Source organism: Boleophthalmus pectinirostris, unplaced genomic scaffold, assembly GCF_026225935.1.
Source record: "Boleophthalmus pectinirostris isolate CB_2022bp ecotype Guang Dong unplaced genomic scaffold, ASM2622593v1 HiC_scaffold_4, whole genome shotgun sequence".
In the NCBI taxonomy this organism is placed as follows: Eukaryota; Metazoa; Chordata; class Actinopteri; order Gobiiformes; family Gobiidae; genus Boleophthalmus; species Boleophthalmus pectinirostris.
Window position 1 is genome coordinate 22,843,945 of NW_026571353.1, and position 24,172 is coordinate 22,868,116.

Genomic DNA, 24,172 nt, shown 5'->3' on the forward strand with positions numbered 1-24,172 from the left:
AGTAAATGTGCTTCGAGGCCCCTGCTTTACGGTAACTACAGTTCCCATGATGCATGGCGAGTACTGTTGTAGTTCAGAGTTCATGCAACGCCAGTACCAGGGTAAAAATAGGATATTTGCTGTCTGCCTGACTGTCCGATGGTTCCCTGAGAGAGAGTATCGGCTCATCAGCACATTCAGAAGGGTGTAGACATTACAGAGATATTGTCGGATGAAGACGATGATGACATTCAACTAATCGGTCTTGTTTTCTACGTTATTGGTGGATGTACATGATAGGAATTCGTTATGTGCTAACCCTAGCTCGCTAACTAGCACATAGAAACTGCTTCAAGCTAACGTCACTGGTACTCGAAGTAGCCTTAAAGACTACAACAATGTTTGTGCAAGAAGAAAAGATTTTTGCTGGGAAGGTGTTGAAAATACACATCTGCACTATGGACGGCACAGAATGGTTAGAAGAGGTCACAGAAGATACCACTATTGAGAAGTTAAAGGAGAAGTGCTTGAAACATGTATGTTTATGTTGTTTTCCAATTGCGCTTTCCCAACTTCTCTCCCTCCTATACCTACGGGGTTAGTTTGTGTAAACTGTCAGTGTCAATGTCAGGCCAGTATTTATAGTAACTGGGTAGACTTTGCTATTTATAATTTAGGAGGTTGGATGGACCTTATAAGCGAGACATCTATAATCATACTCTTCCCCCTTTCCACTCCCCAGACCTTCCCAAACGCTATGACACATTGTCCATTATTGCACGTACCTCACCTCTCCTTCTTTGGAATAGGCTGTGGACTATAATGTAATAGTCTGATTGTTTGTTAATGTGGAACTGGCACTATCATGTAAATGATTCCAAAAACATTAGCATATGCATGTTTCTTCTTATGTCCATACTCATATTTTATTAAATATTTAATTATAATGTATGGAATATGGAATTTATTTTTTTAATCTATTTTACCTGCTATTTTAGTATGTACATGGCAGCCTAGAGGACCCCAAAACTCTTACTCATCATAAACTGATCCATGCTGCTACAGAAAGAGTTCTAACTGACACCAAAACTGTCGCTGATGAAAATCTAAAAGATAAAGGTATGTAAGGGTTTGTTTTTTTTTTTGTTTTTTTTTTTACATAGACTTGTCTGGTTTACTGTTAACACTTTTATTTTGAAGACATTTTACTGCTTATTAAGAAGAGACCACCACCGACTGCTCCAAAGATGGCAGATGTTAGTGCAGAAGAAAAGGTAAATATGTTAAATGTAAAAACTAAATATCAAGGAATGTGTTTTGTGTTTATATTTATTTGTACATTTTCAGAAAAAACAAGATAATAAGGCTCCTGATAAAGATGCAATCCAAAAAGCTACAGCCAGTCTGTCAACACACCACACTGATCGCACAGTCACTCAGCATAATATCAGAGATGTAGGTTTAAGTTTGTTGGCTTTTCTTATATATTGTATAATTTAAAATCTTTTTATGTTTATGCAGATATGTTATGTTTTTTTCTCTTAATGGCTTTGTGTACCAGTTTCAGACAGAACTTCGAAAAATCTTGGTTTCTCTTATTGAAGTAGCTCAAAAACTTCTTGCCCTGAATCCGGATGCTGTTGAACTCTTTAAAAAAGCCAATGGTAAAATTTTAATTGATTTATGAACCCTCTTATACATATAGGATAAAACAGCCAAATATTGCACATGTGTTATAATCCTTAACCATGCATTGGCTAATTGTTTACTAGTAAAGGTTTACTTTTGAGGGGAAAACCATAACTCATCCCCTTCGTGCATGTATGCTTGAGTCACACATGTTTTTTATTATATTATAAGTTGTTGACCTACTTTAACATTAAACTATGTTATGCTGATGACATATTTTAGCAATGTTGGATGAAGATGAGGAGGATCGAGTTGATGAAATGGCTCTTCAGCAGCTCACAGAGATGGGGTTCGCAGAGAGTAGAGCCATCAAAGCCCTCCGATTGAATCAGTATGTTTTGAGTTTGTGGTTTGTATATGTGAACCTTTTTTCAGGTCACTTTTATGACATCTTTATATTTTTGTAGCATGTCTGTGACCCAAGCCATGGAGTGGCTGATTGAACATGTAGATGACCCTACTGTAGACACACCTCTTCCTGGTCAAGATTCTTCTGCTGCAGCGGGGGCTACCGCTGCTGCCTCCGCAGGGTCTTCAGCCTCAGCCTCCGCCTCCAATTTTCTGCGTAGTCTTTCTAGCCAATCAAGTACAGAAGAAAGCAGCCGTCAGGATGAACTCACAGAGATCTTTAAGAGGATCAGAAGGAAAAGAGAATTCCGACCTGACTCTAGAGTGAGTGACTTTTTTCATGTGAGGCTTGCAATACATACACGTTATGCAAAAACTGAAGATGCTGTTATGCATTTACATCAAACCTTTTTTTATTAGTATTTTATTAAATGCAGTCCCCATCAAGATCTTAAATTGTAAATAATCCAGTTTCTGTCAGATATGTAGAAATCTAGTGGCCAAATACAATTTATGCATAATTTAATAAAGGCTACAGGATATAACGGTAAGCGGTTTGTCTGACAGTAACATTTATTAACTGCAAATTCTACTATACATTGACTGTCTATTATTAATCTGTATTGCCTTTGCTCTGTTCCACTTTTCATAGGCTGTTATTGCACTGATGGAGATGGGTTTTGATGAGAAGGAAGTTATCGATGCGTTAAGGGTTAATAACAACCAGCAGGATGCTGCAGTAAGTATTGTAGACACTACCACATGTAATAATACTATGAATAACATAAATAAGAGAGTTCAGTGTGATTTCATACATATGGGTAAATGTAGTTATGTTTTAGACAAATTAATTTAGTAATGCTGTATCTTCTAGTGTGAGTGGTTGCTGGGAGATAGGAAGCCATCCCCTGAAGACCTGGACAAAGGCATTGATACCAACAGCCCATTGTTTCAAGCCATTTTAGAGAATCCAGTTGTGCAACTGGGCCTTACAAATCCTAAAACATTGTTAGGTATTGTAATTTGTGCTTTACACTTTAGTTTTAAATTGTAATTGTGGTGATTAATGAAAAAAAATGTCCTTCTGTGTCTGTGCAGCGTTTGAGGACATGTTAGAGAATCCTCTGAACAGCACCCAGTGGATGAATGACCCAGAAACTGGCCCTGTCATGCTCCAAATCTCCAGAATCTTCCAGACGCTGAACCGCACATAGCTGTAGCCGTGTGACTGTGGCAGCCTGAAAGTGTGAGTGAGTGTGTTTTGATGTTGGGCAAAGTTCTAGTCAAGAAGTAATAGTATCAAATATGTTACACATAATACTATTTATAATACATATACATACAGTTCAAAGAAAATGTAAAGATACATGAAATTATAATGACATTATTTAAAAAGGAAGTGTGTCTTTTTTATATTTAATAAGAACAATTTATAGTTCAACCAAACATGGTTTATTATATAATTTCTGTGGTAAATTGACATCAAACATCCTATTAATGTTTACACTTCAAAACTCTTTTTGTATGTTATCCTTTTGCAATATTTAAATATCAAATACAATTTGTCTTGTTAAGCTATTATGTTTTATTAGTGTGAATGTGAGATTTTTCAAGGGTGTTTGTTTCTTTGCTTGTTCTGTCTTATTCTAGTGAAAGTAGACAGAGGTCCTAGCGCTGTGCTTTTTAAGTTCAAAGTTTTACACAATACCTCTTTCTGCAGTTGACTGTGAGAGGCATTCTCTGAGGTACTGTAATGAGCCACCTCTCACTTTATGCTCACAATGTCCTTTAGCTTATTTTAAAATATTTATTTAACGTTTCTTGCCTTTTAGAGGAAATCCGTACTCTATACTGTGTCTTAGTGTTTTTACAAAAAAAACTATACTTGGCCTGTGTGTTTCTTGTTGGTGTACTTTTGAATGTCATAACATGATGTTGTCCTTTCTGAGCACTTGTCCACATGTATAACATGTATAACATCACTTACTACAGTTTTGAGGAAGAGATTTGGCTTTTGCCTCAAATGCTACAGTTTGAGATGTTCATTGAATCTGAGCCTAATCAAAAGGTGTTTGCCTTTAACTTGGAATGAGTAATTATATACTTGTGTAAAAGGAGATCAGCATGATATAAAATAATTAAATTGTTTCCAATCTTTTGGTTACATGTTTTAGTCAGAAGAACACTATGCTGTCAAACCAAATCATATATCACTGTTAAACTTGCCTTTACTTTGGATAGAACTTTTTTCTTCTCTGTGCAATATATAAAGAATTTGTGTTACCTATCAAGTAATATAATATATCTTTGTGTCAGAGTTGTGTGAACTGCCATAGGTAGTGGATTTACATACACTGTTTAAGCCTTTGAGTCAAAATCTCCAGAACAATCGCTTTTCTGAATTCAGAACAATATGAAGGTTTGTGTGTGATGCTTTTGAGTTTTTCATTGTTTTTCTGCTCAGGGAGAGTGGGGTAGATTGTTTTGCAAACTTTGCTCACCCCCGTAAAGTTTGATGTTAAAATTGCTTTAATCACTCTGTATAACTGCATATTTCCTTTTAGGCTGGTACATGTAGAAGGGAAATAAGGAGGAAAAATACTAATGCAAATCTAATCAAAGTAAAAATGAACGGTATTGGTATAAAAATTAATGAATGTGAAAATGTCCTTAAATTTGTTTATTATACTAAATTTATTTTGTGACTGTTAGAGTGGTATAAAAGAGTAGTCAATGAGCTTTACCATGCATAAATCTAGAAACCTGTATGTAGAGAGTGCCTGTTCTTGATGAAAATCAACTTAAGTCTCATTCCAGTCATTTTGATCTCTGAAGTAATTTTCCCCTACATCTCTTGATGCAGAAATGTACAGAACAAAAAACTATGCAATAACAGTGTTTTAAGTACTGGTAACTGATTCACTCGCACATTAAAAGGTTTGCAGTGGGGATTATTTCTTTTATTTATTTATTTATTGCTTAAGTAACAATAAATAAGACCAAACCTAATGTAACTACAGTCAATGGATGTAACGTACCAGTAGAGGTCCTCATTCTCCAATATTCTCTACATATGTAACTCACTCAACTCAAAGCAAATTATGCCTTATGAAGCATATTTTCGTCACAGTTTAATTCCCAACTTAATATGAGTGAAATACAGTTAATTCATATTTACGTCATACAAACATTAATCTGGAAGAGAATCGCGCAAGCGCAATAAACCAGTCTGTGAAGTGTTATGGTAATTGCGTTTCATTGGAGGGTGCGCGCGGACACTTTGCTGGGTCTAGCTGCAGTCCATGGACCTCCCTATAAACGCCATTCGTTGCAATGTGTGATGATGGGCCATGTAGAAAGATAGCGATTTAACAGGAATACACTATTTCAAACCTTTGTTAATTTAATGTATAACCATTTCTGAGCTATTCGGCATTTATTTAACCTGAGAGGCGGTAACACAGGCCCAGGATTGGCTCTTGTTGCTGGGAGGAGACCACTCGGCTCCTTGCTAACATTATTAGCTTGCTATGATGCGTTACTGTTGCCGCTGGATATTTTTCATAGCAGGATATTATAAAGTCTGTGGATAGCCGTTTTCATCTCTGACTTTCTAAGGCGACTTGGAAATCCCCAACACATTTCAAGGTAATGTGTTCTGTCGGCTAACGTCATCCATGGAGCAGATGGATGCAGTGCTGCTCCTGGGCACAACACACTAGCGGCTAACAGTTAGCCAAATTAGCTGTTTTGTATTTGAGTACGCTGGCACACGCCTTCTTTGCATACGCTAGGCAAACTACATTTTAATTACAATTACTCAACGGTTAATAAAACAATATGATAATCTAATGTAGTCATGCTAAGTTAACCAGAAATCCAGCGATAAGGAGGTGCATCCGTTGGGCCATAATACAAGTCAAGTGGACACCAGATAAAATAGAACCTATTGCAGAATGGGCTTATTAAGTTCTTATTTTGATTCTCTGTTATTGATATGTCACAATGGAGCGTCCATGCAAGGTCTTTCAGTGACTCTTAGATGCACTGTTGTCTTGAATAGTCTGTACATAATTAGACTGAATTGTCATTACAGACGTTCTTTAGTTTCGTTCTGTAGTTTCAGATATAACATTTTTACCTAATTTTCTAGAGCAGTGGCTACTGTGATATATGTGTAATATAGAAGTAAGGTTATTTGTTCCATAGCCCTTTAATATCACATCTGACCTTTCCTTCAGTTTAGGGATCATCTGCTTAATGAATTTTGCCATGTATAATTTGCATCCACATATGTGTAATATTTTCATTTCACTAGATGGACATGGATTTGCCTGTTGGTGGCGACAATACCAGGAGAAGAGTTGATTTGCCTGGAAGTGCAGAAGGTGTAATGGAAATTGTACCTTTGGAGATGTATGACTCTGCCAGAGCTAAAATAGCAGCCAATTTGAGGTGGCTGTTTGCCAAGGCTTATGGCATTGGTGAGTAATTAATTTCAGAAATTACCACCTTTGGTCAAGTTATGTCTTTATGTTTGCTCTGCTTGAATGTCTGCTCCAGACTTTGGTGGAACCTCCTCAGGCACCAATGTGTGAAAAGCCATGCACTAGAGAAATTATACTTTTTATTATACATTTGTGCTTCAGACTGTGCCCTGCTGTTACAAATTTACTCACTCAATTACTTGCATGTTACAGAGGGATGGGAAATTTGCAAATTGGAAGTAACTCTATCAAGGACCATGCCCGAGGCCTCACCTGTCATATTAGAATTATTGCATACATTTCTTTGTATATGTTATGGATCTTTACTACACACATTTCTTAATTTTTATGCATGTAGCATACCCTTCAGTTGGATAAACCTCAGAGATACAGTATTTAAGAGTAGTCCCTGTAATTTCTCTTTAGTCATTAAAAGAGAGACGTACCCTTCACTTATGTTTTAAACATTATCATTACATCTTTTCTGTAGCTTTTTAGTTCAGAAATGATTGATAAACCACTTATTACAGATACTATTTTGGAGTTTATACATATAAACATTTATCATAGTCATGGCCCAAAAGCTCTGTTGTAATATCCACTATTCATTCTAAGCTTATTGAAGCTTTCTTTTCTATTCTGTGGGCATTACACAGATTTTGTAAAGCCACTGATGTATTCAAAGTAGATAATTGTTAGGCACATTGGAATTTAAGTAACAAACATTTTAAAAGGTTAAAATGAAAGCACACCATACCTTTGTTGAATAGTTTTACTACTTGTCAAGAATTATTGGCATCTGTCTTTTTTTTAAACAATAATCATTATGAATAATAATGATGTAGTGGAACTTTGTCAAAACAAAACTTGCTAATGGTTTGGATTTGTTGAATTGCTAACAATAACATAGTTTTTTAAGGGAGTTTATGCACAGGTCCAGGAGCAATTAGTCTTCTCCCATGAGAATTTTTAATGCACATTTGTGGCTCAGTGTTTGGCTCAGATGTTCTGCATTGATCTTACTTGCCTTACCACTTCAAAACAGGGTTGATATTGGCACGGTCATGACACGTGCAGCTGTGATATGGGTGCTGGCTTCTACTAATGAACTGTATCTCACCATTCATGATATGATGCATGGCTGTTTTTATATACACACACTTTCTCTCTGCCTTTTCCAAGTGCCACAGCTGCTCCTGGTCTGAGCACAGAGGCGCTGCCGTAGTGCACATGGGCTGGCACCTGTTACTAACGTCGCTGCTACTGCTGTCCACATTGTTATCGACTTTGCACAATGCACTTGAATGTCACTCTCTTACATCGACCTCCGACTCAAAGTGTGTTCAGAGCATGTAGATGTCTGTCTGTTGGTAGCGACCAGGAGGGCATAGGGGGCACCTGCCACAGGATGTTACTGTATTCAGAGTTAAGTCACATGTAAAGATGTGCTTAGCCAGACCTGTTTTCATTCTGTCTCTCACATTTCTGCTCCCCTGTGCAGATGCCGGTCTCCAGACAACTGTGACTCTAGTATTCTTGCCATATTGTGTTAAAATGTTGTTAGCAACATTGATATACTTGAGCTTATGAGCTTATGCTAACATATGTAAGTGCCTGCAGATGTGAATGTTGCATAATTTTATCAGTGATCTTTCAATATATCCAGGCCTAACAGTTTATTTATTATTAGGTTGTGGCCAGTGGCCACAATCTACAATGTACTGTAGCACACTGTTGCTTTCCCACCTGTGCAGTTTCAGGCGATTAGTAAAGTCGCAGGTTGTTGGTTTGGCACAACCTTGTATAGATTCCTGTTTTTCTGCAGAGTCTGTCCTTTTATTCTGTCATTCAAAGCAGATTCCAAGCACTCCCTACTCATGCTTTAACAAAGCAAATAATTGCACACATGTTTATGCAGTTCTGGAGCTCTGACAAAGTCTTATTTTGATAGGTCATTCTTGCAAATCAAATCATATCTGTAAAAGTGCTTTTTGTAATAGTGTTGTGATAGTGACTTAAGTAACTAAATTTAGAAAAAAAAATTTTGGACACATCCCATTGTGGTTAGGTCAGTGTTTCATGTAGTTTCTGTAGCCGTGATGTTGAAGTGGTGTTAACAAAGCCCACCATGTCACCTGAGAGGCCTGCTCTCACTGAAACTTCAGCTCTGCATGGCTCAGTTTCGCAATCATCTTCTGAGCGAAGAAGCCATGACTTGGAAATGTTTAACTGCTTGAAAGGGAAAAGAATATATATCCCCATATATAGCCCCAGTTTGGATTTTAGAGATTATTATATAGTTCATATTATTATAAAGGCTACAGTTACATGTCCTATGTCCATGTCTGGAAACTAAAAAAAAATAAAAAAAACTTGCTCAATTTTAGTCTTTATAATGCATTGCTATAAACATCAAACAGTTTATCTCCACTCTCATATACTGCTGGATGTGTATTACAAGTTGATTTGAATAATTAGATTGAAATAACAAAGTACTATTAACTACAAATGCACTAATCAGAAATATCAGAAAATCATTATCTTATATGAATATTTGTCATTGCAGACCATATACCTGAAGATCTGAGGGACCCTTTTTACACAGACCAGTACGAACAGGAGCACATCAAACCTCCGGTCATTCGCCTGTTACTTTCCTGTGAGCTCTACTGCAGAGTCTGCTCCCTCATCCTGGAGACAGAGCAGGCCGCCTCCCTCCAGTCCCACATGTCCGTCATCCAGGCTCTGTCCAGAAAAGGCATTTATGTGGTGGAGAGCGACGACACACCCGTGACAGAGGGAGACCTGGCCTGTATGCCCATCAAAATGGTAAGTGGTCAGTAGGGCTATGTGCACTACCATTACAGACCCAAAGATCACAGTGTTTGGATCATTCTTAAATAAAGTCTTATTGTGAGACATTATCTCACCATCTTAATTTTGCACTTGTATTCATTACTACTAGTAGAATTGTCATTAATTCAAACATGGGAATAAGATGGGAAGAGATTATTAAAGTTCAGGCCACTAAGGGCATGTAGTTAACACAATTTGAAATCATAAATTGTCTCTGTAGATGTATTTATTTTGCTCAAACATGCATCATTTCAAGGCATTATATTGATTGCAATAAACTAAGTTGTAAATATTGAATACGAAGTAAATTTTTTCAGAAATGAATTGTTTCCTGTGGAATCGGATGTGTTCTTTAATCATACCTATTCATGCATCCAATAAATTTCCTGTTCTTCATGTTTGAGCATGTGAGATCGCCAATATGACCTTTTTGTTGCAATCATACAAAAGTAAAAGACTGAATGTTTTCTCTGCCAAGATGTTGAACTTGGACCCTTTAGGATGTCACCTGAATCAACAGTGCTCAGTCAGCATTGTGTTGGACAAAGGCCTGTAATCTTTTGCACTGGGATCTTGTGTCTCACCATTTCAAAAACAGTTCTTCACACGGGATGGATTGAATATAAAGTCAACGAGCGGACATGCATTCAGCCATCTTTCTTCTCTTTCCTGTTACCATGGAAACCAGCTTTTCGTGCTGGTCTGTATTGAGTATGTGGGCATGTGCATCCGCTTTCCTGTTTTGAGGTCTGGCAGAATAGTCCATGCTGGCCATACATGAACCAGAGGGAGAGGGAGGGAGGGAGGGAGGGAGAGAGAGAGAACGGACTACAGTGTAGTGTCAGTGTCATGAGTCTGGTAGACCCTCGGAACCCCCCATATATACAGATGGTTTAACATGTGCTTTTCTTGGTAGCACATGAAAATATATTGTACATTGATAAATACAAAATGTCCAATACTTCCTATTATGCCATTAGTCTTTACCTATTGAGCCGCTAAATGTTATGTGAATGGGTTAGAAATCATTGAGCCCATTTGAAGGGTACTGGTGCTGATTTGTTTTTATCTTTCCTGTTGTAAAAAACCCACAATGTAACACTTTGATTAGAGTTTTTTTGTACCTATCATTTTAGTTGCACTACAATGGCATAATGCTCTCTTTTAGTTGTTATCCCTGCTCAGTGATTAACAGGCTTAATCACATTACACTTCAATCTTTTTGGACAAAGTAGTTGCATGTAACACTGGGCACGATTTAGATTAGGTTATTATTTGCAGTTGTGCATTATGTGAGACATTTAAACTTCAATAAAACAGCAGATATGCGATATCCTTGAGTCAAGTTCCCCCACAATACCCCAATACCTTTTAGAAAAACATATTAAATAATTATTTTTGTCTCTACAGAGTGCCCACATGCCCATGATAGATGCTCTTATGATGGCCTACACAGTGGAGATGATCAGCATTGAGAAAGTTGTGGCTTCTGTTAAACGCTTTTCTACCTTCAGTGCCTCCAAAGAGCTGCCATTTGATCTGGAGGATGCCATGGTTTTTTGGATTAATAAGGTATTTATGTAAATAATACTTAAATTCTATAAATATTGATACTTCACCATGATAAGAAAAAAATACAAAATGGATGTAATAAACACTTTTTCAGGAGCCTTTGATCAATGCAAGCATTCATGGTTCTGTTTAGAAAATGGCTTTTCACCAAAAACTGCTAACTAGCTTGTGAATGTAAATTTACATGTGAGAGACTTGCTTAAGATCACCTTTTGTAGTTTCAACCAAGTAAGATCTTTCTGGTCAGACTGTGTTAAAATAAAGCTCAGATTAAGTCTAAATTGAGTAACAGTGCAGTGCTTTCAGTTAGCGTCACGCCCTCAGGGAATGTTAATAATATCAGATGCAAAATATGAATTGTTGCTTTTAATGTTAACAACCGGGGTCGACAAAAATGTATTGGGCGTTTTTCACATATTGGTCAATCACAATTTTATTTTGTCTTACTAAAAACTATTAAAAAAAAATGTTTTTATATTAATGTCATCATGAACATAAACGATACTGACTAGATTTTACTGATGATTATAAATTATGGAATCTCAATTTCTATTCAAATTTGACTAATTGAACAGCCCTACTAAGAATACTGCAGAGTGATCCTACATTTCTAGCTATTTCTGTTTTTCTTATTGCTGTGTTTTTATTGAGAAGACAAGCCACAGAGCACTCAGAGTTCAAGTTTCACTCAGATTTCAGTGATGTGAATGCTCGAGGCAGTGAGGGTCATGATGCCATAATATCTCTATGAATCACTGTAAAACTATTCCTCTCTGGAAATAGGATCATCATGTTGTATTCAGCAGTACAGTGCAACTTATATTAGTATTGAGGATTAAACACATTTGGAAATTGGACAGAGTAGGATCCAAAATGAAAACTTTATTTTATATATATATATATATATATATATATATATATATATATATATATATATATATATATATATATATATATATATATATATATATATATATATATATATATATATATATATATATATATATATATATATATATATATATATATATATATATATATATATATATATATATATATATATATATATATATATATATATAATCCAAACACTGAGATTATATTCTTTTTATGAACAATCGGTTTGAGTCTGAATTAAAAGAACATTTATTAGTGCAGACTTGTGATGTGAGGAGGAGCCTGTATGAGCGGTGAGTGTTGGAAATATGTCGACTTTGACGCTAGTTTTGATCATTTGTTATGGGTTAGCTGCTGTAGCTCTCGCACATAAACAGGCTGTTTCCTATTGGCCTATTGTAAAGGTTGTATATTTGTTACTGGACCTGCACTGATAATGTAAATGAGCTGTGAATAGACGTGTGAATTATGACATTTGCGCATATAATTAATTACCGCGGCGCACACGTATTTACGGCTAAAGGCTAATAGCGCTAGTTTCTTTAGTAGTTATGGGTCCGTCGCGAACGAAATGACTCTTAGAGCCGTCTCTTTGAAGCGAACGACGGGAGCCTGGTCCTTATTAGGATACGTGTTTTCTCTTTCTCTCACTTTTTTTCTCTTCACGCCGCGTGCAGACTCGTGGTAGTTTGACAGCGGCAGCGGCTGAAAACGAAACTTTGAGAAATTTGCGTGTACATAGGATAAAAACAAAAACAAAAAACGAGCATATTTGGCTGTAGTTTATCATAAAATAAATAAGTCCCAGTTTAGTCCTTTTTCAGTCCTGGTTTAGACCTGGTTCAGTCCTGATTCAGTCCTGCTTTAGACCTGCTTGCAACAAAACAATCTGAAGAGCTGCTTGGGAGCCAAAAGAACCAGCAGCTTTTAGTGAGCCGAGCCAAAAGAGCCGGTTCTCTAAAAAGAACTGGAATACCATCACTAGTGTCTAGAATGTGATGCAAAAATGCCATTAAGCCAACCTACTGTCTGTAAATATGATGTAAAGAGGCAGAATAACAATAAATGTTGCCTAAATAAACCCAATTTAAAATCCACCAGAGCCAAACCTAAGTTTTTTAAACAATTCAACATTTACAGTGAATTTTTACATCACTAAATATATCGGTGATTATATCGGCTATCGGCAGCTCCAACTCCCATTATATCGGTTTCATATCAGCCACAGCAAAATCCATATCGGTCGGGCTCTAATATGTATATGTGTGTATATATATTTGTGCTGTCATGCGATTAAAAAAAATTTAGAGATTAATTAATTATGATATGTAATTAATTCATCTAATTAATCTCTTTTTAATCTCACCTAAAAATTGCTGAGAAAAGCCTTCAATTTGAGGTATTTTCATTTAAATTCATTATTACATTATTGTGGCAGATTAAAAGACTGATCTAGAACAAAAAAAGTGACTTTATAAAGTCATTTATTGTTTAACAAACTTTAACAGATGCAGTCACTTACATTCCACAGTATCATCATTATTATTACTATTACTAATCTGCAGTGTTGGAAAGGTGACTTTTAAAATGTATTCCCCTACAAATTACAGATTACATACACCAAAATGTAGTTTGTAACTTAATCCATTTAATTGCTTAAAGTGAGTAACGCAATTTGAATACTTTGGATTACTTGATATTGTCATGCTTTTTAAAACTACATGAATGTAGCAACCGCATCCTGCAAATGTCGTTGTTGTTTGTTCTCTTCAAATTGGCTGTTGAGCCCAAGACTAGGAAATCTAAACATAATAACTTTTGTCTACTTAAAGACAATAAAAAGTCCAGTCTTTCCTTAACCATATTAAAAATATTATTGATAGAGAAATGCTTTATATATGAGATCACTGGTTTTAGTCCTGGTTTAGACCTGCTTTAGTCCTACTTTAGTCCTAGTTTAGTCCTGGAATGGGTTAGTTCTGGTTTTAGTCCTGGTGTTAGTCCTGGTTTAGACCTGGTTTAAACCTGATTTTAGTTCTGGTTTAGTCCTGGTTTAGACCTGGTTTTAGTTCTGGTTTAGTCCTGGTTTAGTTCTGGTTTAGACCTGGTTTTAGTTCTGGTTTTAGTTCTGGTTTAGTCCTGGGTTTAGACCTGGGTTTAGTCCTGGTTTAGTCCTGGTTTAGTCCTGACTGGGTTAGTCCCGGTTTTAGTCTTGGTGTTAGTTCTGGTTTAGAGGCGCACAGGAGGAAGCACGGTTTACGCAGCGTACGCGAGAAAATGTACGCGGCGCACAGGAGGTCAGCGGTGTCCGCGCAGTAACTACGGAAGGAAACGTGGTCCGCGCTTTCTCAGGTTAATGACGATGATGAAGGTGTGTGTTTGTGTGTGTTTGCGTGTCCCCTCATGTGGCAGGTCACTATAGGACAGTAGTGCAGACATCATGAGCCTATGCAAGTTGTTTTCACCAGTGACATTTAAGATGTAGGCGATTTTATATTTGTTTTCTTTTATATTTCACGTCTGGAGAATAATTTCCAAGACACGAATACGTTTAACTGTGCACTGTTGACTCTGTTCTACTGGCTCTTTGAGCTCGTCCATTGTGCGACTGACGTCGCCAACGTGCATCGCTCTTACTGCACGTGTTTTGTGTGGGTTTCCGGCAATGAGTGGAATTACCGAAATAAAAAAATGTATAAATGTGTTTTTTTGTGTGTGTGTGTGTTGTTGGGACAACATAAACATAAAAACAGATTTTATAATAAAGCAACTCGCATACAGAAACAGTAAAGTTGGAGAGTAAAAATGAGATTAACGCGATTAAAAAACATAACACGCTAAATATGACTGTAATTAATTAATCGCAATTAACGCGATAATTTGACACCCCTAAAAAAAAATATATATATATATATATAGAGAGAGAGAGAGAGAGATTTTATGTTTTCTTTGCCCTACTGTGAAATTTGTTGTTATTTTTTATTTAATTATTTCTATGACTCATTACAGATTATTTTTATTTAACATTAGTACATCTTCAAGTTATTTTATTTTTTATTTTTTTCCACAATATTGTACATTTAGAATAGTTTTGGTGGTTTAAATCATTTTTGTGTCCGTGGCATTCATTAGTTTCAATATTATTTATCATCTATATTTACTTAAGCAATATATCAAACTTCAAAACTTGTTAGTGTTGACAGGCCTAGTTATGTGATTATTCCAGTTACCTGATGATCAGATGATTTTAACGACTGTAAATGTACAGTAACCACTGTGTCTTCTCCAGGTGAACACAAAGATGAGGGAAATCTCAGAAAGGGAGCATAAAGTAAAGCACCACCCACTGGAGTCGCCCAGTCACCAAAAGGTAATAGATCTTCAAACCTCTGTCACAGTTTCTACACGCACTTTATTAGAAGAGGACTAGTGTGCAGTGTGTAGTGTGTGTCATAAAAACAAGTTACTTCATGTATTTATGTGGTCGTCTTTTATGTCTGATCCAAAAACTTGCCACAAGAGTCACTGGGATTGGATCGGTCCTTTGCCTGTGACCTCTGACCTATTAATATTTCTCCTCCTCTTCCTCATCTGTCTTCCCGCGTTCCTTTTTCTTATCCCTGCAAACTGGATAGTCTCCCTCCAAATGGTATTGGAAGCTAGTCCCTGTAAGTTTGATGTCGGCCCCCAACCCTTATATTGTTTCTCGTTTCCCCTTTGCACGCATATTACTTCTGTGTAAATGTGCGCACACTCTCCACCATGGCTCATTCAGGTTGATTTCTTTTCCTCTTGGCAAAACTTCACACAGGTGTAAGGTTATTGTCACTTTTGTCAAATGTTCAAAGGTTTTCTTTAAGATCACCAAAACGTGCTATCTCATTTCAAGCTTAAGTAGGCCATGTGGATTCAGTGTGCGTGTGTGAACTGTACTGTGCTTGCCCGGCTATAAGATGATAGGAAATCCATTGCTGCTCCTCTGTTTTGCTTTGCAGACCCATCCCGGCCCTCTTCCTTTCACTGATCAGCTTCTTCTTCCCTTTCTCCTCTCTTCATTTCTTTACACTGTTCCAACAATTGGCTCTGACAGTGTCTTTTCTCTGTGTCAGCCTGATGTTATGCACGAGCTGGCCGACTGCATGCTGAAGCCAGAGGAGCTCATAGACGCGGTACAATGCCTAGTAGAGCAGGATATTACTGTGTGACCATAGAAGTCTCTTTTGCATAGTTGTAGTGTAAGATTTAGTTACTTTCATTGGTTGTACACACTTTTGACTGACAGATTTATAGCTGTTGGTATTTAACAAATGCTTTTATTTATGTACCTCTCATTTCCATGATCGTGTAATAATGTGTAATCTGAAAGTGCAATATGCAAATTACTTTGTGTTCAGATCTACAGGACAATTTAAACCATAACGGAACGTGTTTCTTTGATCACATTGAGCTAATGGGACAGGGGTGATTCACATTTCATTCAGTAACCCAGCTCCCATGTCAGAGATAATTAGATTTTACTTCTCTCCACTAAAAACATATGAAGCCTGATCATTGTTGTTCTTACATAATCACCATCTACAAAATTAAGTACTACTCCCCTTAAATGTGATTTAGTGTGACCCTGTTATTCTATTCATAGAAGTTGGCATCATTGTTGTTCACATTTAGGGGAAAATCTCATGTCCGGAAAACAGTAGCATAACAGTGTGAGCTGATGCCATGTTGTGTTTGCACTGATTCAAGCCTCCTGCTCTCCCCCTGGTGGTTAGGTGAGGTATCGTCGGGAACATGGCTCTGGTCGACAGGTGCCCTTTTTTCCAGCAGTGGAGGACCTAATGAGAGATGTTTGTGATGGAGCTGCTCTTCTTGCTGTAGTTCACTACTACTGCCCAGATGTGATGAAGATTGAAGGTATAATGTACTGTGATAATGCAGACACTGCTGTGCTGCTAATGTAATCTTTGCTATTACTAAAGATTTTGATGTTTTGATGTTTACCCATGAAACATCATCACAAAACAAATTCACTATCACTGTGTTCTGTTCTATTTATTAGTTGCACATGTTTGACCGCCAGGTCTGGTCACTGAGTCATTTATAACTGTTAGGTCATGAGTAGTGTCCTGGTGTGAACCATGCTGTCTTTTTGTTTAGACATTTGCCTGAAGGAAGTGACCTCTATTGCTGATAGTCTCTACAACATTCAGCTACTCAAAGAGTTTGCCAATGAATATCTCAACAAAAGCTTTTATCTGACCACAGAAGACATGCTCTACTCTCCTCTTGTACTTAAGGTGACTTCTCTTTAAATTTGATGAAACTGGAAAATGTTTTACATACTACGACATACAACTGTCTGCTTGTGGTAAAAGTAATTTGGTGTTCCGTTTCTTCATTCAGCACAATGTCATGGTGTTCATCGCTGAACTATTCTGGTGGTTTGAAACGGTCAAGCCAGAGTTTGTCCAACCCAGAGATCTACAGGAGGTAAAAGATGGTAAGTGTCATACATTCTGGAAATCCAAAAGTTTAAATCTTTTAAAAACTAATGTTTTTTTGTTTGTTTGTTTTTCAGCACGAACAATTTCTCAGCCCAAGGGAGTCCGTCCTTCAGTGCCCATTTCTAATGCCACCAAGAGAAGCTTTCTGTCCAGCCCCACGGTGTCAGAAAACCAAAGCTGTCCTGAAGTCTGTAACAGGTACTTCCTGCACCCTGAAGACTCTGATTCCCTGTAAGTTTTTCCTCACTTTCATCTTCATTCGACTACAACTAACCACTTGCATTAGCCTGGATGACTACAAAATGCCATAGGCCATGCTGAATCATTTCCATTTTTGCCTCTGTGCCCTCATCTTCTCTGTATTCTGTATCAGTGTCCTATTTGTTCCTGTTTCAGAATACACTGTCACTGTTTATTTTGTTTATTGCATATGTGTTCTTGACATGGAAATGTCAACATTTTTTGTTTTTTACTTCCAGTAAAGGAAGCCCATCCTTCAGTCCTTCCCATCCACTCTTACCTCTACGGCAGAGGCAACAAAAGCAGCAAGGAGAAGATGGCGCTGGTATGTAAAACTTATAAATGACTTTGACCTGATCCATACCATGTTTGTCACATTGGTAAGAGAAGTAAATTCACCCTAAACATTCATATTTCAGGTCTTAGAAATAGGTCCAACTCCTTCACCCACATGGATGGACAAGGTCGTAGTTCTATCACAGGCTGGTCTGACAAGAGGCAGAGGTACTTCTACTTGTATTAAACCTTTTTGTTCGTTTGTTTGCATGACACATAAAACCCTGTTAACATGTAAGTTATTGGAATGATTTGAGTAGTCTTTCTGAAAGGGCTTAAAATCACATTGATTACATGTAAAAATTTCCATTTCCTCAAATATCATTAATTTAGGTTACATGAAAAGTAAAATGTATTGTACCCCCTTTTAAATTTTTGTATCTTCTTATTCAGGCCTTTGTCGACGCTTAGTCCGTACTTGCTTCATTCGGCCACAGACAGTGATGCAGACAGAACTTCTGGAGACAGTGTCAGTCTGGCCCGCTCTATAAGTAAGGACAGCCTGGCGTCAAATGTGATCAGTGTCACTCCCAAACACCAAACTGCTCTGCTTCAGAACTCACAAGCAGCACTGAGGCGAGTGAATGGTCATGGTGCTATGCCCAACACTGACCACGAGGAGGAGACTCTTATTATTAGGACTGATTCTCCCGTTAAACGTCTGGAAGGAGCACAGGCATCTGCATTAGCAGGTCAATCATGTTCTGAATCTAAACCCACAACTGAAGGATTTTACTTAGAACCTCTGATGCCAGCAGTCCTCAAAACACCTAAGGAGAAGTCTGTGTGTTTGAACAAGGAGGAGGAGAGCGGTGAAGGGCCGTCTGGTAGGGGGTCTCGGCGTGGAGATGGGTCCTCTTCAGCGGTTTGTAGAAAAGCATCCAGCATTCTAAATCAAAGTTTTACTCCCCCTGGTCCAGAAAAAGAGGAGCCTTCTCGCACACCTCAGGCCAAATGTAAGCCTGCTCCACCCCCTAGTGTAGATCACTCCTCTGGGGAACCCTCGGGAGGTTTCTTCTTGCATTCAGGCTCTGAGGAAGCCCCTGGCTTGGAGGCAGATCTGGAAGATCTTGAAGAGGAAGAAGATTTGGATGAAGCTGCAACTACGAAGGATCACAGGTGGCCAAGAAAAACATTTAATGAGGAAGAAGAATCAGCCAAACTTCAGGAGGACATGAATGTAAAGGAGCACGAGGATAAAGACTATGGTGGCAGTGGCCGCTCCAGTCCCTGTCTCAGCGCTCACTCCCAGACGAGCAGTATGGCCAGTAGCAGTGTTCGCATGACCTCTTTTGCTGAGAGAAAAGCCCAGCAGCAACGTTTTGGCAGCAACCATGACCTGCGCTCAAGTGCCTCCAGCTCCCAGAGAACCACTCCAGATGGGTCAGAGTGCAGCGGCCCCCTGGGGTCCTCATGGAGAATGAAAAGGGACCAGAGCCCCTCATCGCCGCTGGGAGGATGCGCTCGAACAGCTGATGGCAATGGGGCAAATATCCTAGCCTCTGAGATGGTGCAGCTCCGTATGCAGCTGGAAGAAAAGAGACGTGCTATTGAACATCAGAAGAAGAAAATGGAAGTATTGTCGGCACGGCAGAGACAGAAATTGGGCAAAGCAGCATTCCTCCATATTGTGAAGAAAGGAGCAGGGAAGAGTGACACATTGCCCAACCCACTTAAAGCAGACCTCTCCAAAGATGAGCTCAATGGTCAGAAGGAAAGTATCAGTAAAGACGACATGTGTGTGGATGGGTTGAGAGGAGAGAAGGTAGAAGATGCTCCAGTGAGTGCCTTAGATGCAGAGAGGAAAACGAACAATGGGAGTTTCTATCTGGAGGAAGAGTTGGACCTGAATGAGTGCAGTCGTTCCATTGAGCTTCTGAATGACGCCATCAGCAGCATCCAGCAGCAGATGATGCAGCTGTCTATGCAGCAGGAGGTGTTAATGAAGCAGAATGTACAGTCTCCACAGGGAGCCGCTCCAGTGCCCATCCCCACAGACAAGAGCAGTGACCACAAAGCCGGGGCCAGCTTTCACTATGTGGAGCACCACAGCACAGCTCCCACTCGGAAGCCCCCTAAACTGAGCTCAGGCCGAACCCGGTCCAAACCCTCTGAGCTAAAGATGGCCAAGGAACAAAGCCGTTCTGCTAAGCTTCATGGTGCAGAGACCACAGGTCACTGTAAGCAGCCGACAGGGGGCAGGTCCCCCAGAACTGAAACGCCAGAGTCCCCCAGCCCTCGCATCACCACAGAGACAATCGACAGGCCAGTCTCCAGTCATAGTCGAAACTCTTCCTTTAGACTTCACGATGAGGCCAACATGCGCATCCCCACCAGAGTGGATCTGAGTACGGTCAGTGCTCCTGAAGTGTCCTTTGACTGCCTGTCCAGCACCCTGAGGGAGTCCGAGCTCAACTCCTCTGACGGCTCCGGGAAGGAGAATATCCCCTCTGAGGAGGCCCAGCGCAGCAAAGCCCCTCTCATCGAGGTCGATCTGTCCGACCTGAAGGACCCGGAGGAGGAGGAGGAGGAGGGGGCAGAGAAGACCACCACAGATGGAGAGCAGAAGTCGGTCCTGGGCTTCTTCTTCAAGGTAAAATCACTACATTTCACTTGAATTTAAAAATTAACTTAAACTTGAACTTTAAATGTGAATTGAAATTTTTCCTGAAATGAAAGAATCCTTGAAAGTCTAACTTAAACAAAACATGCTATGGATAACAAAAAAAATCATGCAAGTTACAAAAAAGGTTTATAAGAGTATTCTCTGTATTCTGCCTTTTAGTTACTGTGTTTTAAAGTGAACATTTTACAAATACTGTTTAGGATGAACAAAAGGCAGAAGATGAGCTGGCCAAAAAGCGAGCAGCTTTCTTACTAAAACAGCAGAAGAAAGCAGAGGAGGCACGACTCCGCAAACAACAGCTGGAAGCAGAATCAGAGCTGAAAAGGGATGAGGCCCGGTAAACATTTCAAATTTTTTTTGTATTCTTTCTTCCCACTTGCCAAAGTATTCATTTGTTTGATTTTTCTACCAGACGGAAAGCAGAGGAGGAGCGTCAACGTAAGGAGGATGAGAAGAATCGACGTGAATTGATAAAGCAGGAGTATCTCCGCAGGAAACAGCAGGAGATGTTTGAGGAGCAGGGCCTTGTGAAGCCCAAGACACCAAAACCCAAACAGAAGCACAGAGGCAAGACTGTTCTCAGAGAGGAGTCCAGTGATCATTTCTCCAAGTGCTCTTCCACAGGTATGACATTCATTCTAGTGAACTGGACTGATGTTAGAAATATTAAAAAACCTTTGTTTACATTATGTTCATAACATAATGTTAAATTCACTTTTATGGCTAGATATGAGTAACTACTGTCCATTTGATTTATCACATCTCAGTGTAAAAGCCTCAATAATTTTGGTTGTATTTTCTTTCTTAGCTGACAACCTGAGTAATGCCCAGTCAGGCTCCAGTCTGTCTTTGGCCTCTGCTGCAACAAATGAGGCTGACAGTGTGAACTCGGGAGGGGCTGGTTCACAGCGGTGAGTTTATTGAGATGTGGTTCACAGATTATTTAGATGCTTTGACATTGGATTTGTTCTCATCAAATCTTTGTGTCCAGGTGCGACTCCGTGGAGTCGTTTCCAGGAAGTCGAAATCACAGTCGAACTGCAGAAAGAGACTGGGATAATGGCTCCACTGCATCTTCAATCACATCCATGGCCGAGTACACTGGTATGTCCCCAGATTTAATCTCTTTACAAATACCACTTTACCCACTGCTGTGGAATTTATAATATGTATCTCATCATAGATAATCATGAAGGTTTTTCCTTGTGTTGTAGGTCCTAAGCTTTTTAAGGAGCCCAGTGCCAAGTCAAACAAGCCCATCATCCACAATGCCATTTCTCACTGTTGTTTAGCAGGCAAAGTCAATGAACCTCAGAAGAACCAGATTCTTGAGGTCAGTAGGAAGGGATGGACAATATTGATAGAAATTAGTCTTATTTTTTGACTTTCACAGTGACGATATTCAGACATTATTATGGTGATTAATCATGAGATTAATTTTATTTTCAATCAGCTTTTAAAAACTTTCTTATTCAGCTTTTTAAAAAGGTTCTCTTCTTTATTTTATTTTTTAAAAAAAGGAAGGAAAAAGGGAAAAAAAAAGTATGAGTTTTTACTTTACAAGAAAGAAGACATTATTCAAATTGTCAGACGAATATTTGTTTAATATTTTAGTGGGTATTTTGTATTATAATGTTTTCTTTTGTTACTGGTCACAGGAGTTGGAGAAGTGTGAGTCAAACCACTTGATGATCCTATTTCGAGATGGAGGATGCCAGTTCCGGGCACTCTACTCTTACTTCCCTGACACTGAGGAGATCCATAAGCTGACTGGCACAGGGCCCAAGAGCATAAGCAAAAAGATGATTGACAAGCTGTACAAGTACAGCTCGGACCGCAAACAGTTTACAGTCATCCCTGCCAAGACTGTGTCTGTGAGTGTGGACGCTCTCACTATCCACAACCATTTGTGGCAGCCCAAAAGAAGTGCTGTGCCAAAGAAAGGTTCAAAATAACGGGAGGTTCTATCTAAGCCACAATCATCAAATCTTCATCTGTTTGTTTCCTGAATATTCTGCTCTGATGCCTTCTGTCCAGCTCATATTATGCTTTGATGGTCCGCAGCCGGGGTCACTGCCTCATGGTCATTTGTTAGTGAACATACAACTAAAAGGGGAAGTGTCAAGCTGGTGCTTGCAAATAACACTAAAAGGAATGGCAGTTCATCACTGCTTCTTTGGGATATGTTTTTTAGGAAAAAAACAAGTCAAGCATGTGGTATTGGTTTCATTTTCAGTGTGGTGGACATTGCTTGTCAGCTCTGTTAGCTGGGGGGGCTCAGCTGCAGCTCTGAAATATTCCTCCTCATGAAGATGCCTTTGAACAAAGATGAGGCACTGCAGGAGCTCTGTACCCTCATGTACGTTGAACTAAACCAAGGGACTGTACTTTGAAACCCTTTAGGATAGTGGGACCACACGGCTATCCCTCAACTACGGTCTTTTCCTCTGTGGACCATCACATGTCTAATAAGGCTGGCATTGCCTTGTTCTGCCTCTTGGGGTCATCTACTGCTCTGAACGTTTTTGTTGCTGGAGCTCCTCTGTCTCTTTTTACATTTGTTGGCCTTTCACGCATCGTGGTACTATTGTCTATTTATTCAATGGCTTTTTAAATTTAGATGCTGATCGTATAGCACTGGATATGTGAATAGAAAAAAGTTCAAGGACGATCAATTTATTGCTTTTATTTGATTAAACATTCTTTTATTATCAAAATTGTCCAAGAAAGGTTAATGATAGGCTTGGGTACAAAATGTTGTTTTTTTGTTTTGTTTTGTTTTTAGGTTTTTAATGGATTATTGAAACACGGTAAAGCAATGTTATGTGTTTACCCCATAAGAGATTTCTCTGATGTTTAGAGTTTGTGTTTTTGTTATTGTCACTGGGCACTTGAATTGTCCTGTAAAAAAAAGTGCACTCAACACATGTCGAAAGCTTGTGTCATGCAATGTATCCCTCCTCTTGCGTGTTTCAGCCAGTCCCATAAACACTACACTAGCCGTGCTCATGCCGGGTCAATCTAAGTATTTGATATATTCACAAAAGGTTTTCTGTGTGGGATGGCAGGGAGGGGCTGCGGTACAGTTCAACATTAAAGAACATTCCTCCTAAGGTGTTAACGCTGCCACATGGTCTCTCTCTTGACTTTTAAAATTGTATGTATTTAAGTGCTTTTTCTTCCACACCGATCGTTGGCCTCGAGAACAACCAGAAGTGTTGCACGAGCACTTTATTTTGTGTTTGCTGGGGATCGAAAATGGGCATGAAATGTAGAGAACACTGCTAATTTAAACTACTGTGGTGTGGGGGGGACCGTTCACTAAAAGCTGAAATGGATGTGATAACTACTGCTGTGTCCAAAAAAACTACACATGACTTGATGTCTCATTTGCTGCATTTGTTTTGGCGAGGTGCTAGGACTTTAAATGTGGTGTATTTTTTTATGTTCACTAAAGATTGTATTGGCATTGGTCACCATTTTGTTACACTAAAGTACTTTGCATCCCTGTTTATTTTAACTTTGATCCCATGCCATCTATTTATTTTTAATGAAGGCACTGAATAAATAAGTGAATAAAGTCACATTTTCATTTTTATTTTCTCATGGTTTGGGCTGTTGTTTTTCAAGCACCTTTTTGT

The 24,172-nt window shown here is 38.8% G+C and overlaps 2 protein-coding genes across 4 annotated transcripts; both read left to right on the plus strand.

Moving 5' to 3' along the window:
• Positions 1-83: 83 nt before the first annotated feature.
• Positions 84-6,437, plus strand: ubac1 (UBA domain containing 1). Of its 3 annotated transcripts, XM_055161360.1 has the most exons (11): positions 84-515; positions 978-1,098; positions 1,180-1,253; positions 1,327-1,434; positions 1,541-1,643; positions 1,891-1,999; positions 2,076-2,340; positions 2,669-2,755; positions 2,891-3,029; positions 3,115-3,262; positions 6,335-6,437. In XM_055161360.1, the coding sequence occupies exons 1-10, from the start codon at positions 378-380 to the stop codon at positions 3,228-3,230; spliced, it is 1,260 nt and encodes a 419-aa protein (XP_055017335.1). In that variant the 5' UTR covers positions 84-377; the 3' UTR covers positions 3,231-3,262; positions 6,335-6,437. The 3 variants fall into 3 exon arrangements, with proteins under 3 accessions (XP_055017335.1, XP_020774598.2, XP_055017336.1); XM_020918939.2 differs by lacking the exon at positions 6,335-6,437 and having other exon boundaries at positions 3,115-4,965; XM_055161361.1 differs by lacking the exon at positions 6,335-6,437 and having other exon boundaries at positions 1,547-1,643; positions 3,115-4,965.
• Positions 5,094-24,129, plus strand: camsap1b (calmodulin regulated spectrin-associated protein 1b). Its single transcript, XM_055161359.1, has 18 exons — positions 5,094-5,664; positions 6,335-6,500; positions 9,070-9,332; positions 10,770-10,931; positions 15,118-15,198; positions 16,598-16,739; positions 16,983-17,122; positions 17,229-17,325; positions 17,404-17,527; positions 17,809-17,894; positions 17,989-18,073; positions 18,299-20,498; positions 20,732-20,868; positions 20,944-21,155; positions 21,340-21,442; positions 21,523-21,635; positions 21,746-21,864; positions 22,190-24,129. Exons 2-18 carry the CDS (start codon positions 6,335-6,337, stop codon positions 22,484-22,486), a joined length of 4,527 nt encoding a protein of 1,508 aa, XP_055017334.1. The 5' UTR covers positions 5,094-5,664; the 3' UTR covers positions 22,487-24,129.
• The last annotated feature ends 43 nt before the right edge of the window (positions 24,130-24,172 follow it).